At 39.7% G+C, this 18,878-nt stretch overlaps 1 protein-coding gene across 12 annotated transcripts in view; it reads left to right on the top strand.

The window, feature by feature from the left end:
* zmynd8 (zinc finger, MYND-type containing 8) overlaps window positions 1-18,878 on the top strand; it is a 77,168-nt gene that overhangs the window by 45,297 nt on the left and 12,993 nt on the right. For 6 of the 12 annotated variants that reach the window (XM_052030989.1, XM_052030999.1, XM_052030993.1 and 3 more), the window contains 10 exons: window positions 3,243-3,330; window positions 5,912-5,982; window positions 6,320-6,397; window positions 8,201-8,316; window positions 9,598-10,088; window positions 11,039-11,188; window positions 11,918-12,070; window positions 14,546-15,091; window positions 16,055-16,429; window positions 17,431-17,627. In XM_052030989.1, the coding sequence (XP_051886949.1) occupies window positions 3,243-3,330; window positions 5,912-5,982; window positions 6,320-6,397; window positions 8,201-8,316; window positions 9,598-10,088; window positions 11,039-11,188; window positions 11,918-12,070; window positions 14,546-15,091; window positions 16,055-16,429; window positions 17,431-17,627 (2,265 nt within the window). The remainder of the gene's footprint in view (window positions 1-3,242; window positions 3,331-5,911; window positions 5,983-6,319; window positions 6,398-8,200; window positions 8,317-9,597; window positions 10,089-11,038; window positions 11,189-11,917; window positions 12,071-14,545; window positions 15,092-16,054; window positions 16,430-17,430; window positions 17,628-18,878) is intronic. The other 6 variants (XM_052031000.1, XM_052030994.1, XM_052030990.1 and 3 more) reach the window with 4 other exon arrangements.

Here is an 18,878-nt window from a genome sequence, read left to right as displayed (position 1 = left end):
GGCCTTCCATAGGTCGTACCTGGACTTCTTGCAGGATTCTTGATCGCTGGTCTTGAACGCCACAGATCTAGCCCTCAGCAGACTGCGAACCTCCTGGTTCATCCAGGGCTTCTGGTTTGGGAAAACGCAGTATGTTCTCGACAGCACACACTCATCAACGCAGGTCTTGATGAAGTCTGTGACCGCCGTGGCATATTCATTCAGGTCCGACGATGAATCCCTGAATATGGTCCAGTCCACTGATTCAAAGCAGTCCTGTAAATGCTCCTCCGCCTCCCTTGACCAGACCTTCGTAGTCCTCACCACTGGTGCTGAGGTCCTTAGTCTCTGCCTATATGTTGGGAGTAGAAGGACAGCCAGGTGATCGGAGTTGCCAAAGTGCGGGTGCAGAATGGCACGGTCAGTGTTCTTGATGGAGGTGTAATAGTGATCGAGTGTGTTGGCTCCTCTGGTTCTGCAGGGGACATGGTGGTGGTGGTTTGTCAGAGACTTCTTCAAGCTAGCCTGGTTGAAGTCCCCCGTGATGATTGGGAAGGCATCAGGGTGTCTCGTGACTGCTGATCACAGTGCTCAGCTCCTCCAGTGCCAGCTTGACATTTGCCAGGGTTGGAATGTACATCACTACCAGGATGACGGCAGAGAACTCCCTCAGCAGATAAAACAGTTGACACTTGACTGCCAGATGTTCCAGGTCAGGGGAGCAGGACTGAGACAGAACCATCATGTCTGTGCACCACAGTGAGTTAATCATGAAGCAAACGGCCCCCATCTCTGCCTTTACCTGATGCCTTTGTCGGGTCCATGCGGTGGATGGTGAAGCCCTCGGGCTGGAGCGCTGTGTCCGGAGTGCTGGGGGTGAGCCATGTCTCTGTGAAGTAGAGTACACAACAGTCCCTGATGTCCCTCTGGTACTGCAGTCTTACTCTGAGACCTTCAATTTTATTTTCCAGAGACTGTAGGTTAGCCAGGATGGAAGGGAGGGGCCTGCATTTCAGTTTTACCTGCAGCACGTTTTCTGAAACAATGGAGATGTTCCCTGAGCTTCCAGGTGCTGCATTCACTCCCTGGGTGGTCTGGAGTCCCCAGTCTGCTGATATTTAAGATCACTAGTTTTTTTTTAAATGACTTGAAACAATGTCACTTACTGCAGTGTCTGTGACTGCAGATTTCAGCTGTCGTGGTTGTAAACAGGAGTATTTTATAATTCCCGTGGGAGCTGCACACAAAAAGTCACCCCTCTCCGGTGCCATCTTTGATCTTAGTTTTGGAATCTCTGTTATACCTTGTGTCTTCTCTATCAAACCTCTTGTAATTTAAATATTTTGGTTTCTTTCTATAGAAGAGCCCCAAGGTGCTTATTTTTTTTCATTGACAGTTTATAGCCTATTATTATGCTTGTATATATTTTGTCATTCAATTACAGGATGTGGGTATTATTGCAAAGCCCAGCGACTAATACTCATTCTAAATTGCTCTTGAACTGAATTGCTTACCAGGTCATTTCAGAATGGAGATAATATCCAGCTATATTGTTGTGAATCTGAAGATGTCTGTACTGGGAAAGGACAGATTTCTTTCCCAAACGACATGAGTGAACAGATTGTTTTATGTTAATCCAGTAGTTCCACTGTACAGCACCATTACAGGAGGTTTCCTTTCATGGTGGAATCTGGAATCTGGAACCTGGTGGGGGGTGGGGGGGATGTGGGGGTGGTGGGGACATAGTTTCAGACCTGAGGAGTCATCCACTTAAGGGAGAGGCAAGGAGGAATTTCTTCTGAGGGTCATATATTTATGAAATTCTTTATCACAGAGTTATGGAGGCCGCGTCATTGAACGTGTAAGATAAGAGATAAGATATTTATTTATTAGTCACATGTACATCGAAACACACAGTGAAATACATCCTTCTGCATTACTGAGAATATGCTGGGGGCAGCCTGCAAGTGTCGCCACTCTTCTGGTGCCAACATAGCATGCCCACAACTTCCTAACCCGTATGTCTTTGGAATGTGGGAGGAAACCGGAGCACCTGGAGGAAACCCACGCAGATATGGGGAGAACGTATAAACTCCTTACAGGCAGCAGCGGGAATTGAACCCAGGTCGCTGGCGCTGTAATAGCATTATGCTAACCGCTATGAGATGGATAGATTTTGGTCAATAGGGGAATTGAGAGTTACGGGGAATGGCCAGGAGTGTAAGGCTGGGGCTAGGTTTGGATCAGCCATGATGTTATTGAGCAGAACAAGTTTCGGGGCCATTTGGCTTACACCTATTCCTGTTTCTTATGTTCTTTTGTTCTTAACTAGCTATTTCTTATAGATTATTCAATAACTAGAATTTAAAATTCCTTATTTACTGTGGTAGAATTTGAAATCAGATCCATATCTCTGGATGATCGGTTCACTAACAATCACTTCTCTGCTCTTCAAAATAGTCTTTTGAAATCTAGAGACTATAAATGTACATAGTATCCTAAGTGTGGTCACACCAACCTCTTATTTCTGATCTCTAGAAATTGACCCCACCTTGTTCCCTCCTCTCATTAGCTTGTCTTTTTATTTTATGGCTTTGTTAATCTATGTTGCTTCTTTAAATTATTTATCAATCTCCAACAAATCCCTTTGCTCTCTACACCTGTGTTTACAAACAAGAAAAATGCCCATGTTGAATTTTGTATGTCAAAAGTTCCTCACTGTGTGTATCCCATATTCTTGACAAATAAGCTCTGCAAAATGGAGAAGATTTCAAAAAGAACTTGCTCTTCAGACGTAATTTAAAGGACTTGCTCATATTTGTATTTTTTTGTTGTTGAACACAGCAGATATGTGTTTGAATTTAATGGCTCTGTCCAGCAAATTGCCTGCTGATAATCCATTAGTGCAATAAGTTATCAAGTTTAAATTGGCACACAATTTATGTGAATTAACCTCTTGTGTGTTGTAACAATGTTCAAGCAGCCAATACCAAACAGAACATCGGACAGAATGTTTCACCTTGCTTTTGACACAATTCTGGTAAATGCCTGGCTGCTCAATGAGAACATAATGACTTGCTTGTACATAAGTTACACACTGGGGAAGTTGAAGTGTATTGATTAACTACTCAATCATTTGGACTAAATAACTATGCGCTTACTAAAGATAGACTACATTGTATGACCTTGTGGGATTTTTAGAATGGTTGTCGTGTTATATCTGAACATGTATTTGATACTATTGAGTATTTCTGTTCTTTCAGAATGTCAAGAAGAAGATGTATGGTTGCACTGAGGCTTTCCTTGCTGATGTTAAATGGATATTGCATAACTGCATCATATATAATGGTGGTAAATATCATTATACTTATAATATTTTGAAGCATATACCTTTTAGCATTATTATCCTGTATCCTCCAATTCTAATAGATACCTGTAGTATAGGAGTGATTTCAATTTGCTTCAAGTTATAGAATTGGAAATATTTTTAAATAATTCAGTTGTATTACTTTTAATATCAACTGTGGCAAATAATTTTATAATTGAGGGGAATAACTACAATAATATTGAAGCCCAGCATCATGGGTTAATATTTTTAAAGTGTATGTCTCAAAGATTTGACTATTTTCTCTTTATAAATGAATGAGATTTTTGGAATTAAGCATTTGAAATATTACTGCAGAAAGTAAAGTGAAGCCACAGTTACCTAATGTAAAGTGGACTCCTTTCCATAATCTGTCCTCCATTAATCCTGTGTGTTCTAATACAATCCAGGATCATACATCTTGCATTCAATGTCAGCTGATATTGTTGACTGTCATTAGGGTATGACCATGAATGGGAATATTGCTGATGATTTATACAAAAATTCCATTGCACCAGCCACTAATTGTAATTCTTACAAAGCACAAGTTCTGGAAAAAGTGATCTTTGTTTATAAAACAGCCTTCTCTTTTGCACTGTGTTTGCCTGAGCATGCAGACTCCAGTTGTGTTATGATTTTGAAATCAGTGCACATCCATAGGAGTGCAGTTACTTCTTTTGACGGAAGAAATATGATGGATAGTCTCTGTTTATCAGCAGTGTCGAACAATTTCCTCTCCATTGGCATTGGGTTCCTTCTGGAACATCGTATGAATGACACAGGGTGAATATTTCCAGGCTATTCAACAATGGAGGGCATCAAAGAGCAAACCAAACTTCTTCTTGTGCATGTTGTCTACCCAACATGCACTGGATACTTTCGGAGAGTGGGAGTACTTTCTGTATCAAATATTCCCCATTCATTTTCTCTTCCATTGCCAATGGATACTGAAACTGTTAATCCCTTTGTTCTGGCTGACATCTGCTATCTTGGTGCCTATTGAAGATTAAGCCTTTGAACCTTCATGCTTTCTGCACAACTGAAACACACTTGTCTGCACATTTGGAACATTTACCCACCAAGGTAATGGAGGACTATTGCTGGCTTGTTTTGGTTATGATGCATGGAAATGGGACACGAGAGATGCCAGTAAGTGCCACCTTTGTGAATGTAATTCTCCTTTGATTGAAGCAGAATTGCACTAGTTTTAAAAATTGTTCTGTTTTTCATTGAGATATCAGATAAGCTGTCAACCATCATTTTTACTCTTGCCAATTCTCTTGCATTCACTGCCAAGTTGACTCTCTGCCTTTTGATACTTCAAATTAGTCATGTTTGAGCTTTGATGCTGTCAGTAGGTTTCCTCTGAAGTGCACAGGTGCAAGCCAGTTTGACTTGCTCATTGTGACATCAAGTGGTTGAGTGCATTGGACACACCAAAGACTACAGGCCTGACAATCTCCTGGCAGTAGTTGTGAAGACCTATCCTTCAGAACTTGCTGTGCCTTTGGCTAAACTTTGGCTCTACCCAACATCCTGGAATATTGTCCAGTTGACAAAAATCAGGACAGGTCTAGCACTACCAAAAATTTCCCCATTATGGTGAATTATCAGCAAAATGATGGAAGCAGTCAGCATGAATCATTGTCTTAAGCATCCATTTTCCACCGTCATCTGGTAAATGTGCTGCAAAGTTTCTTTTGGCCACAACTTTAAACCTCTGGATTTCACCACATGGAAGGGCAAGGGAAATGAATGGTTGGGGAATACTTGGAATTCTTTTGCAAACTGGCTTGGATATATATTACCATTCCTTCATTGGAACCGAGTCAAAATCCTGGAATTTCCTTCCCACACACCTTCTGGGAGTACCTTCAGCACACAAACTGCAGTAGTTCAAGAAGAAAGCCTACTATTGTCTTCTCCAGGGCAACTAATGATGAGCTTTAGGTAGCAAGAATTGAGGATTATTTAAAAAATGACAACTGCAAGGAGAATTTTCTATCAAATCCTGTCCTTGACGAAATGCAGTCATGAAATTTGAAGCAAAAGTTGCTGGTAATGATTGAATAGGAACGTTTTCTCCTTTCTGCCCCATAGTGTTTAGGTTGATTATACTAGCAGAGGGTTAAGGATTAAATTATGGTTTGTATTCCTCAACTACTCAATGGATGATGTCGCATAGATTAAAGAGCTATAAACTACCATGCAATGGATTATTTTCAACAGTATGGTGCAGAAAGAAAACATGGAAAGATCCCAATCCTTTGCAACATGTGCCTAGGGTTTTTTAATATTCATCTGAATGAGTCAAAATGAGCTCCATCTCATTTGAAATATAGCAATTTTCACAATGTAACACTTTCAATCTTGCATTGTACAATGTACACAAAGCTTGTGCTCATCCTGATTGGATTCCATCACCTTCTGGTTTAGAGATGAGAAAAATCCCACTTATCAAGCAGATGTGGAGTGAATCAGAGATGTGTAACAGTGTAGTTATTAGCTATGTGTTATTAAATGAGATGTCAGTATTGTACTGTGTTCTGTTTTTAAAATAAATAATAGATTTTTGTGTTGCAGCCAATCACAAATTAACAGCAACAGCTAAAGTGATCATAAAGATCTGCGAGCATGAAGTAAGTATTGGCAAGGTGGATATATAATATCTTATTGCTATACTCTGATTTTATTGGATTTATTAAGACAGTACAGAAGGGTCATTTACTTTGGATCAAACCTGTGTTGTTCATAAAATGGAAGCACAATATTAAACCATTCGGATCACTCAGTCTCTGAAAGAGAAAAACTCTTTGAACCTTTCTGGTGAAATTCTCATAAGAATCTGTCTTTTTCATTTTTTTCTGTCAGATACTTTTGCTCACTTTCTCAGCTGTTCACTGTTTGTTTTTTTGTTGATGCTTTGCTGTACTGAAGAAAGTATGTGGTTTCAAGCTAACATTTTTCTCTTCTTAGATGAATGAAATTGAAGTTTGTCCAGAATGCTATTTGGCTGCATGCCAGAAGAGAGACAACTGGTTCTGTGAGCCTTGTGTAAGTTCAAGTGTTCTGTAAACTGTAAACGTCAAAAAGCCCATTGAATCAAGCAACTGCTTGTGCACTCAACAAGGATACTTGGACTTCAGCTCAACTTTTGTTTTTGGTTATTTTGGATCTTTATTATTGCCATTAGTGTTAGCCACCTTTAGGACTCTTAAATGTTGAACTATATCCTGATCATCAGATTAGTATGTTTACACTCACTATAGGAATAAAAGAAAGCAAGACAATCAAATCCAAAACCCAGTCGAAAAAAATTGCCAGCAGAAGAAAATGCTTTCTAATTGACACAAGTTTAATTTAAAACCAATCTGACCTCAAGTTGACCTGGTGATGTGTTAATGAACATTTGGCCTTAATTGATCCAGCATGATATTGACAAATTTGCCTTGTGGCATCAAAAGATGCAGTTTGTCACACTTAGCTGAACTTAAAGAGCTGAATAATAATACTGTGACTTGTATGATACGATATCCTGCCAGATTACCATAACATGGCCTCCAATGCACCAGAAGAGCCCTACTCAGTGTCTGTTCAATTTTGCAATGGTTGCTTTCAAGACCAATATATTTTTCATTGAGAATATAATTAATTGTTGTCAATGGTCTCTTTAATTATGCATGTATATATTGACCTTTCATGATTTTTGGTTTGCTTTATGGCACAACTAGTAGCTGAGGAAAGTCTTTCCACTCGTTCTTTCCAGAATCCATATGTGGCTATTCTCAGTCATTGCGCCCACACTCAAAAAAGTGCACTGGTTGGTAGTGGGTGGTTGGTCAAGGAGAGGATAGGAAGTTTAAACATCTCTGAAATATTTCTAAAACCATCCATCATGCTTCTCATTGGGTATTGATCACATTCACAAAGATGAATGTTGGCTCCGAGTTCATATATCATTTTTGTGAGTTCACTCTCTAAATCTGTTATCCTGCTGTGGGTCAGTGATAAAGCTCCTAATGCTGTTCAATGGTTGTAAATTTCCTACTTGTATCCTCCTGTCCTCCATGAAGAATAGTTTATTTCCTTTTTACATTCCTAACTTTCATTTATCTTTTTAATCTTTCGTCAAGTGGACTCAGTTGAGTCTTTGTTCAGTCTAGTGGAATAGGCCTGTTTTTCAGGCAGAGGGTAATCATTGTTCACATATGGTATTTTTCATCAAACGCACCATCATATTTTTGGCGCACCTCTACTGTTTTGCCACTACCTGTGAAGGAAAAACCTATAAAGCCTTGTGGTATAGCTTCCTGCTAAGTTTAAGGAATAGAATTCTAATCCCAAAAAAACTAATTCAAAACAAGTACAGTGGCAAGCTTTGTTGTTGTTGCTTGTGAATGATCATAAAGAGTAATACTTTTGAGACAAAGTTAAGCTGACCTCTTAATTTCCAGTCTCCACAGAGGCTTTGGAGCATAGTCTGGTTGTTTCAGTGTCATAATTTAGGTTTCAGATAGCAGCCCCTAGCTCTGGAGAAAGCTGGCAAAATGTTACCAGGTAGCTGAGTGCTACAAATAACTGCCAAGTGTGCTGGTCGAACTGCCCCTTCAAATGGTTGCTGTGTCTATGGCCTGCAGTGTGTTCCACTGAAAATTTGTGTTTGTATATAGTTTATTAGGTGCAGTTACCCAATCTTTTTGGTTGGAATTGTTTGCATTGACCATGTGTAACTCTTCATGTTCTACTTTATTTTTTGCATTCAGCAACGCAGTGATCTTCAAACAGTTCTTTTCTTGTGTTGCAAGATTTTAGATTTACCTGCCTTCCCACCCAAACATATTTGTATTTTATTTGCAGAGTAATCCTCACCCACTTGTGTGGGCAAAGCTTAAAGGCTTTCCATTTTGGCCTGCGAAAGCACTGCGGGACAAGGACGGACAGGTTGATGCACGTTTCTTTGGGCAGCATGACAGGTGAATTATTTTGTTACGTATGGAAAGTTCTTTTTAATATTCTCTTGAACCAATCTGTATTGCAAAGAAAACTGAATCAGGCAGTTGAACAGAGAGTTTAGTTTTGAAACATTTGAAAATAGCTCTTAAGTAATTAAAAGAAATACTAACTGTCCACTTAAAAATCTTGTAGTTTTAATTGCACTATCATAAACATTGCCAGAACCCCATGGCATCCTTTGTGCTTTTCATTAACTTGTACTGTATAATCTAGTAGGCATATCCAGAACACATCTTCTTCAGTAATGAGCTCAGAACTAGAGCATGAACACATATCTTGAGGCCAGAATGATCAGGGCACCAATCCACTCTTAATTAGTAGCTAAATAATAGGGTCTGTCATGAACCTCTAAATTAAGGAATGATTCTTCTTAAAGCATCCATCCACAGTGGTATCAGTTGGGGAGTTTCAGGATTTGGATCCAGCAATGATGAAGGATCAGCAGTATATTTTGAGACTGGGATGCTATGTGACCTGAAGGGGAACCTGCAAGTGGTGGTGTTCCCGTGCGCCTGCTGCCCTTGATCATTTTAATGGTAGAGATTGAATGTTTGGGAGCAGCTGTCAAAGTAGTCTGGAAAAGTAACTGCAGTGCATTTTGTGGAAGGTACAAACTGTAGCCACTGTGCACTAATGGTGGAGGGAAGAAGTGATTAAGGTGGTTGACGGGACGCCACTCATGTGGGTTGCTTTGTCCTGCATTATGTCAAGCTGCTTGGAATCATAGAATCAGCACTGGAGGAGGGTTCTACTTGCTATCTGGCATTTTTGCAATGTGTTTAGTTATCCCCTTAGTTTATTCAATCCTGGTAATAACTCCATACGCTGATGTGGCTCCAATTGCGTAACAAAATATCCCAAGGCCCTTCACAGAAGCATTAACACAATTTGACTCTTGGCCACATGAAGAGATAAGAGGATAGTTCCCCAAAATTCCAAGGAGGATTTTGAAAACATGGAGAAGAATTTTCTAATCACCATTACCACACTGGGATGCATTTGATGTCAGGGGCTTACAAGCATGAGCATTGAAATTAGCTTGAAGTGAGGTAAAGAAACTGATAAAATATCTCTGAAATTTTTTCTTGTACATGCTGGCCTTTGGATCAAAGCACATTCTGCTCCTCGACTGGGAAAGGACTTGTGTGCTTTTGTCATTTTGGTTTTGGAGATGATGAGAAAAGTATTGGCCAGTAAATCCAACCAAGGTACTAATGGAACACATTTTCTATTACACACAGGGCTTGGGTTCCAATAAATAACTGCTACCTCATGTCCAGAGAAATTCCCTTTTCTGTAAAAAAGACAAAAAGCATCTTCAACAGTGCAATGCAAGAAATGGAAGTATATGTGGAGAACATTCGTAAGAAATTTGGAACGTTCAATTATGCACCTTTTCGGTCACCATACACTCCCAACAACCAATTCCAGATGCTGAAAGATCCCCAGAACCCAGCAGCAGGAACTGCTAAGCCTGATAAATATGAAAAAATCAAACTAAACTTTGATATGACAGCATCACCAAAAATAGTTCTCAGTAAGTCCGTGTTAATCGGTGGTCCAAGTCAGAGAATTTCACTAACGGACACGCCCCGCTCACCAATGAGCACCAACTCTTCGGTGCACACCGGTTCTGACCTAGAAACTGAACCTGCAGAGAAAAGCATGAAAGCAGCCTCCAGTCACTTTAGTGCAAGTGAGGAGTCCATGGACTTCATTGACCGGAGCACAGGTATGATATCCTCTAATTTTAACAACGGATTTTCAAAAGAAATGTTGAGCCAGCATGTGATGGAGTGGGAGGAAAAAGCAGAAAGGCAACAACTTTTTTTTTGAAGATATGTGAAAGGAGAGGTTGAACCTTTATGAATCCTTCAAAATTTGTGCTTATTAATTTGATTGAGTTCTTTTCACGATAATTCCTTTTCTTTGGATAACACATCATTCCCAGTAAGTTGTCTAAATCTGGTTGATTTTTAGGTTGTCCTGCACTGAGTTCTGTTTTCCAGACATCACAGTAGAGCAGGGACCACTGAATCAGATTGGTGTTAGTCCACAGGTGAACTGAGAATGGTGACTGTATCCATTTAATTTTATTGGGAGACAGAAATGACTCGTGCTGAGTCATAAGACAGATACTCTTGAGAACTTGTGCTACCAAAGCAAAGTGAAAAGATGTAAAAATAGATGCTCTGGGGTTTTAAATAATATTTTTGTATTCCATTTCCATTAAGAGTAATGTAGTTTGGAGATGATATGCTGGTGATACCAATGTGTAAAGATCCTCTTACAAGAAATGGGGGCTGCAACTTTGGTCTGCTGGGTTGTCAATTGCCTTGAAATTAACTCCATCTTAATCAAGATTCTTAAGGCATCATTGTAATTCCAAATGAACACAAGGGAGATGTGAGGATAGGTAATGGATTACCATTGAATATAGAACTCATCTGCTCAATGAAGTTTATCTTAAGAATGAAGGAAGGGGTCCCTCATTAGTTCGATAGATTCTGTGTTTGCAAGACGGATAATTCCGCTCATTTGACTCTGCTCTGTGTGGAGTCTTGGATGACAAACCTTTCTCCTACTGACTTCATGCTCAGTTGTGGTGCAGGTTACAAACGATGTTCGAAACCTGAAATTCTCTGCCAGCTCCACATTGATCCAGTTTGTTTCCTCTTTCAGCTTCTCCTGGATCTGTGAAGACGAGTCAAGCTGGCAGTGTGTCGGGCAGCCCAAAACCCTTCTCTCCTCAGTCCTCCACTCCCATTGCTGCTAAATCAGAAAGGACTTTGAAAACCCCTCCTACGGGCAGCATCCTTAACCTAAACCTTGGTTAGTTGTGACCACAAAATGTTTTTCCATTGGCTGTGTGGGATTTTTAGTCAACCTGCAGTGAGATGAAGATATTGGGTGGGAGCAGTGTATGTGCATGCATTGGGATTGTCCACTGGTGTGTGCCATTTTCTTTAGGCTTTTCTGGGGAAGAGACTTGGGAGGGAGGAATTAAATTCTTTGAGAGGGATATAGATGAATAGGAATGAAAGCATATTGCTTTATCCAAAAAAAATTACATTGTTTTTATGATTCAACAAAGTAGTTCCCAGCAGCACACCGTCCCAGTTATTTTTATTATTTATTTTTCATTGTATATTGGAGGCCACATGATAGACAGATAGAGTAGGGAGCTTTTCCTGAAGTTTTCTATATCAAATGTTTGGTATGACTGAAAGCTTGTTTACTGCCTTTATTACTTATTCTGTGTCTTCAGCAGCACTGCTGTTCATCTCTGTATTGGACCTAAAACAGTAATAACTTGATATTCTGTCCAGTTTATTGTTTCAAGGGCCATGGTGTCATTGCTTCACCAAACTCAATTGTCTTCATACCATCTCTAACACAGCATTCTAGAATGATCAGTATTCTGAGCCCATGTTCCAAATTGGCTCTGGGTTACCTCTCTGTCTTTTCAGATGTCTCCCAACAGAGGCTTACATCAGGCTGATCCCATATAATTGATTTTGCTTTCTCATTAATGTTTTGTTCTGTCTTCTCATATGATAGATCGCAGTAAAGCAGAGATGGATCTCAAGGAGCTGAGTGAATCTGTGGTGCAGTCAGCTCCTGTGCTTCTCACTTCACCCAAAAAACAACCAGTCCGGAGCAGCTTCCTGCTTAATCTCGATAAGACCATAGAAAGTTGTAAAGCACAGTTAGGTGAGAATGTGTTTACTATTAAGAAAATAAAGTGCAAGCCTTAAAGAAAGATTTACTTTTTCTTTGGAAGATAAGTATAATTACTTAGATTTTTTTCCCAAACTTAGTTAATGGTTAGGAAGGCAGGAGAGTTGGCGTTTTTCCTTTTTATCTGTTTGACGGTCTGGGGTGTGTGGTGTTTGAGAGACAAGTTTGTTTCCCCACATCTTCTGCAAGTTGGAGTGATGCATTTTAATGAACAGTCAAACCAACATGTTGGATATGAACTACTGAAGGTTATGTATTGAAGCGAAGCCCAGTATTAATGATTTCTGAGGTAGAGGTTTGTATTTACTTGCACTTAATTGGGAATCCAGCATTTCATATCTGGAATTGCCTAGTCTAAGCTGTGATTTTAAAACGTTTAATTCAGTTTCTCTTGCTTTTTAACTCATGTCTAATGTGTTTTGTATTCTGACCATCACAAAGATTATTTGATTAGTTGTATTGAAGAGTGGTTGGCAAAAACTTGAATATAGCAGTCAATGTAAGTCTTGTGCTTTGCTTGGCATTCTGCACTCCAGTGTATGTCCCAATGATAACACTTTACCTCATTTGGAATACAGGACAAGGTTATAAAGCCTTGTAGCTCGGAAAACAAAATATTCAGTTTTCCTTGGGCATTGTTAATTGATTTGAGGCACTACTCATTTTAATTTTTGACTCTGGATAATATCTAATGATCCCTGTTGGCATTTGCATTTGTGTGATATCTTTTGAGGAGGGAGTACTGTTTCTTTGTGATGAAATAGCCTACTGGTAAAGAAAAGATTGAAAACTTGATTGAATTGGTAGGATTTCTGCAGTGTTCAGTTGTAAACCAGCAAAAAAGGAAGAAATTAATGCAGAGATTTCCTTATTGTGAGCCATATTCACTTGAGCATTGCAATATTATTCGCTGAGACGTTTTGGGGAATTTATAGGGCATTTCTGCACAGAACAACTGTCATTTACTCATAAATGTCAGCAAGTTAAGGACCTCACACGAATGCCACTTTACATGATGCAGTAGGAGCTATCTGGAAGTTCCTAGCATTCACAATGGAGATTCTGCTAATTATTTGTGTTTGCAGTAATATATGTAATTGCATTTTTAAGTGATTTTATTATTTTTTTCAGTTATAAATTTTAAAATATTGCATTTTTGCTAGGTAATATCTGCTTCATTTTGTTATAGAATATATCCCCTCGTATTCTAATTTCTCAATAGTTCCCATTAATTGCTTTTTCCTATAGTGAATTATACACTGGTACCTCACTTAGTGCTCAGGTGGTGTTCCCAGGAATGAGGGCGCTGATGGAATTGGAGCTAAAAGGGGTCATTAGATCTGTTATTGACATCATTGCTGTGCAGGGAACTTGATGCAACCCCCCACCCTCTCCATTGCTGTGTGGTGCTGTGCCATGAACCTGGTGTGAATCCAGCAGTGAATTGTCCCGTGGCTTTGTGTGGAGAAGCTGTGCGCGAAAGCTGGTGTTGGGCAAGCTGGGGGTGTTCGGCATTGATGGGCTTGGAGCTACACCCTGGCTGGCACACTGGGCTAGATTAGTAGTGCTCCATTTGTTGACATACTGCCTAGATCCTACAGGCTCCCCCTTTACCACCAGCTGAATGTGATGCATTCCCTCTTACTCTAGCTATAAAGTTTTCCCTTGCCCTGAGATTTCTCTGTGGTAACATTCATCTGAGAGTGGGGGTCAATAGCTTCTACCACCTGCAACAGAAAATTATGAGTGAAACTATAGGATCTGGATAGTCTGTCAACAAATGGAGTCTGTGCAGCCTGATATGACTTGGACTCGCTGTGTCAGCCAGGGTGCAGCCCTGAGCCCCACATCTCAGTGCTCAGCAGCTGCACTGTTTGTCTCAATACTCACAGGATCTCTCCAAGCCATGGATCCCTGCAGAGGGGAGGGATTCATGCCAGGTTCCCAACACAACAATGTCAGCAGACATATTGTGCTTAAACATAACAAGCTTAAACAAAAGTAAAAATATTTTAAGGATTTTTTTTGTGTGGCAAGTTGATCTGGTCCAGATGGTCTAAATCACTTATAAATCATAACTATCATCCTTGATATTTTATGCAAATTATGTTCTAGATTAGATTCTTGCATCTTTTTAATCTCCATGGAGATTTATAAATTGAATAAATTCTACTTGTACTATTAAATCACATCTTTATTTTAAAGCATCATCAGTCACCATTATTTCTTGTTCCAATAGCTTGTATTGACACATTGCATGCTATAGCATTATATTAGTTAATAGGAAATGCTACCAATAATGGAGTTAGTGGACTCTTCTTTTAGAATATTCTTTCAGTTTATGTGTTTATCTCAATTTTTAAAGTGTAATTATTTTTGAGACTTCATTGATGATATTCTGGGTGTTGTTTGGTGGTGTTTGAAAATTCTATATATTCTTATCCCAAGGGATAAATGAAATTTCTGAAGATGTTGATGCAGGAGCTGAACACAGTGACTCTGAAGATTCAGAAAAATCAGACACCTCTGACAGTGAATATGCCAGTGATGAAGGCCCAAAGCTAAATAATGGACAAGAAGATAGAGAGGAAAAAGAAGGTACCAGGAGTGAAAAGGATTTGCCTTTCGTGAAAAAGAAACTTAAACATTTAGTGGTTCATGGTGAAGTGAAGCAGGAGACCAGTCCAAATTCTGTTGTGGCCAAAAATGAGGCTTTGGGGAAGGAAAAGGCAAATGGGGATTCAGACAAAGAACACGCTGAGAAGATTAAAAATCTACATCAAGGAGTGAAGGAGAAACTAGGAAATAAAGATGAGACTGATTCTCCAACAGTGCATTTGGGACTGGATTCTGATTCTGATTCTGACAATGAACTGGTTATAGATCTGGGAGATGAAAGCAAAGAAACTGTACGAGAAGGCAAGAAGGGAGAGAAGAGCAAAAAGGAGCCAACACCAACACTGAAGGAATCACCAGCTGCATCGAATGCAGAAAGTATGTATATTTAAACCTGTGCTTTCCTTAATGATATTATTCCTTCCTTAATGATATTACACCTATTCTCACTGTTGAATCTGGATGGTGTTTAGTAATGGTTGTGCTTACTACCTCATGGTTGGATTTGGATGCTGTGTGGTATTAGTCCTGAATAACACGTGGTCAAACTTTCCATCCAAGACGACCGATTCAACAGTTTATGGAATCATAGGATTGTTTGAGGCAATCCGTAACTTGATTAACAAGCGCATTAACATCTAAAAGTAACAATAGGATCACCAAACTGAATGATCTAATATTAACAAACCAAAAACACATTGGGATTTGGAGTTTTTGTTTTTTTTTAAAGCATGAATTGCCAAATGATGATACAAGTAAATACTTTGATTCACCGAGAAGTAGAAACTTTAGACTTAGTTGAATCAGAAATTTATTGGTTTGGTGTAAGTTTCAGTACTACTATTTAATGTGTTGAAATAAAGGAATAAAATATCCTAAACAGGAAGGAATGTCTGAAGAAGTATTTTCTTCAAAGTATTTCCTCCTTTTAGTGAATAAGGTTTATTGCTTTCTTTAAAAAAAATCTCGTTTGGCTTTTTTTGATGTTGAATGTTAATTTTTACAACTGGAGCCATGTTTTCCTTAGTGCTAGCTTGGGGCAGGAGCATAGAATATTCTTTTTTGTCTTGATTGGCCCTATTTTAGTAGGAGGTTAGCCTGAAAACTTGTTGATGATTTGAGGAACAAAAGTCAAACCAGATTTTTAAGGAGTAAATATTTTCACTACGAATGTTGGAGGGAGGGGGGAGTGGTGGGAGGAGGCATAGAACAAAAAAATGCTCTCCCCACCAGCCTTTTACAGAGAATATTACAATCAGACACAGAATTGTGAATCGAATTGCTGATTATCCTTTCCAATAGTTATAAGGGCAACAGTAATATTCCTAATTATGTGTATAGGTAAAGCATCACCCACTGCAACTGTCTCCAGTCAACCAAAGGGTGAGGTTGCTTCTTCACTTCCCAGTCTCCCAAGCCAGACCCCTTCAACCAGTATTACAACGACTGCCAGTGTGGTGTCCACAGCCACAATTTCAGCTGTCACTGTTAGCAACAGCCCGGTTAAAAAGCAACGGCCTCTTTTGCCAAAGGAAACTGTACCAGCTGTCCAACGTGCAGTCGTGTGGAATCCCTCAACCAAGTTTCAGACCTCTTCACAGAAGTGGCATATGCAGAAGGTCCAAAGGCAGCAGCAACAACAGCAAGTGCCAACGACTCAGCAGCAGCAGTCTCAGAACACAGGAACGCGGTACCAGACAAGGTTGGCTGTGAAAGGTATAAATATTTTGAGCCTAGCTCTAAATCTGCCAGATGCCAACACAACATTATATTGATAATTTTACTACAATAGACGAGTGAAAAAATCTTTCTTTTGCATTATGGGCAGTAAGTAGATTTTTTTTTGGGTGATCCTGTCCAGATGATCAGTGTCACAGAGAGAAATAAACAATAGGACCCAAGCGCCAGGATAGCCTGGAGCTTCTCAGCAGAGACACAGTTCCTTTGAGGTTGGTGACGCCAGGCAGCATATTTGGTGCTGCTAGTTTCCTCTCATTGCACGATGAACAACTCCCTTTTGTTTTATTGGCATAATGAACAGTATGAAAGAACAAAACCTGTAAGTTCAGAATTACTGCATTTTCCAAAATGCCCAAAGCTCATTTTGTACAAGAGTTAAAAACATAGAAGAACATTGCAGCATGGTACAGGCCCTTCAGCTCAAGATGTTGTGCTGACATTTTATCCTGCTCTAATATCTATCTAACCCTTCCCTCCCACATTGGCCCCTATTTTTCTATCATTCATGTGTCTATTTAAGAGTTTCTTAAATGTCCCTAATGTATCTGCCCCCACAACCTCTACCAGCAGTGTGTTCCACACACCCACCACTCTCTGTGTAAAAAAAAAACCAACTTGTCTCTGATATTCCCCGTATACCTTCCTCCAATCACCTTAAAATTATGCCCCCTCGTGTTAGCCATTTTCGCCCTGGGAAAAAGCCTCTGACTGTCCATTCGATCTATGCCTCTTATCATCTTGTACACCTCTGTCAAGTCACCTTTCATCCTCCTTCTCTCCAAAGAGAAAAGCCTGAGCTCACTCAACCTATCCTCATAAGACATGCTCTCCAGTCCCAGTCTTTTCAAAGGTCCCACTCTCAAATTCTGGATTTGAGAGTTTAGAAGGCCATAACTGATGGTCAAGTAAGAAAAGTACAATTTGTGGACAATGACCCACTCTTGCATCTCATACTTGGATTGTATTTCCAATTACAGCTGTGCAGCAGAAAGAGGCGACTCTGGCAACTTCAACGTCTTCCATTACTTTGGTTACAAGCACATCATCTACATCTGCGGCAGGCAGCGGTTCAGGAGTAGTGAACACGGCTTCCAGTTCGGTCTACAGCACAGACTTAACCATAGCTACTCCATCTGCCGATGTTGCTGCTGATCTTACAAAGTATACAAATAAGGTTTGTATTGTTACTGTGGTTGACAAGACCTACTACCTAGAATTGCACACAAATTACATCACTGAAGTAGCTCATTTTCCCCTTATCAATATCCCCTTGCTGCTACTATTGGTCTTTGGTATTACTATTATTATGCCTCTAGTTTTGGTATATAGAATGAGTAATGTGCTAAGTGTCCACTTAATGGCTAAAATGTATATGCATTACTGAACTGTAAATACTTAAACCTAAAGTTCTATTACAATACCTTTTCTTGAGCGCAGTACCAAAGTCCAGTTTTATAGTCAGCCTTGTGTTCTATGCCTGAAGTTGTCAGGGCAAACAATGAACTCTTCACTGTTGGGTATGTAAGAAAGGAATGGCACAAATCTCACTCTGTGGTGCACCACATCTTTTGGGCTAAAAAGAGCGACTAGGTTTATGGAATCAAAACTATTAACAAAGCACTGTTTTGTATATCAAAAATAATTACAGATTTATTGAAACTGGGTTATAATCCCTCACACCTCTGCAAACAAAATAAATTTAGAGAAGCTTTAGCGCTTCTCCTGAAATGTTTAAATAGATTGCTTCTTAGTGAAGTGTTTTTACGTAAGAAAGGCAGCACAGAATGCTTCATTAAATATAAGATAAGGTATCTTTATTAGTCACATGTACATTGAAACACACAGTGAAATACATCTTCTGCGTAGAGGGTTCTGGGGGCAGCCCGCAAGTGTCACCATGCTTCTGGCGCCAACATAGCACGCCCACAACTTCCTAACCCGTACGTCTTTGGAATGTGGGAGGAAATAGGAGCACCCGGAGGAAACCCACGCAGTCATGGGGAGAACATACAAACTCCTTACAGACAGTGGCTGGAATTGAACCCAGGTCGCTGGCGCTGTAATAGCGTTATGCTAACCGTTACACTAAATATGTTACTTTTGGTGCCTTTTTTGATGGTGAGCTACTATCAAAGAAATTGTCCTACAGGATTAAAGTAGCTTCAAAGGCAGCCAAGTAGTGTCTCAGAATGATGTTCAGCCATGGATGAACCAGAATCATAAGGAAGATAATTCGACCTGGTGCTGTTATAAGTTGTCATCTTCAAAGGCCTGGTGCAGTAGTAAGTGTGTGAGAATCACAACCCAGTCATCAATATTAATTAAAACTTTAAATACATTATTAAGTAGATCCATTTTTGAGTGGTCTGTGTTCTTTCTCTCACTGGTTCAAGCATTGAATAATTCTACATGCTAATTCATCTCC

This window comes from Pristis pectinata, chromosome 16 (genome assembly GCF_009764475.1).
Source record: "Pristis pectinata isolate sPriPec2 chromosome 16, sPriPec2.1.pri, whole genome shotgun sequence".
Classification (NCBI taxonomy): domain Eukaryota; kingdom Metazoa; phylum Chordata; class Chondrichthyes; order Rhinopristiformes; family Pristidae; genus Pristis; species Pristis pectinata.
Note: the sequence above shows the minus strand (reverse complement) of the source record. Positions and strands in the feature narration are given on the sequence as shown.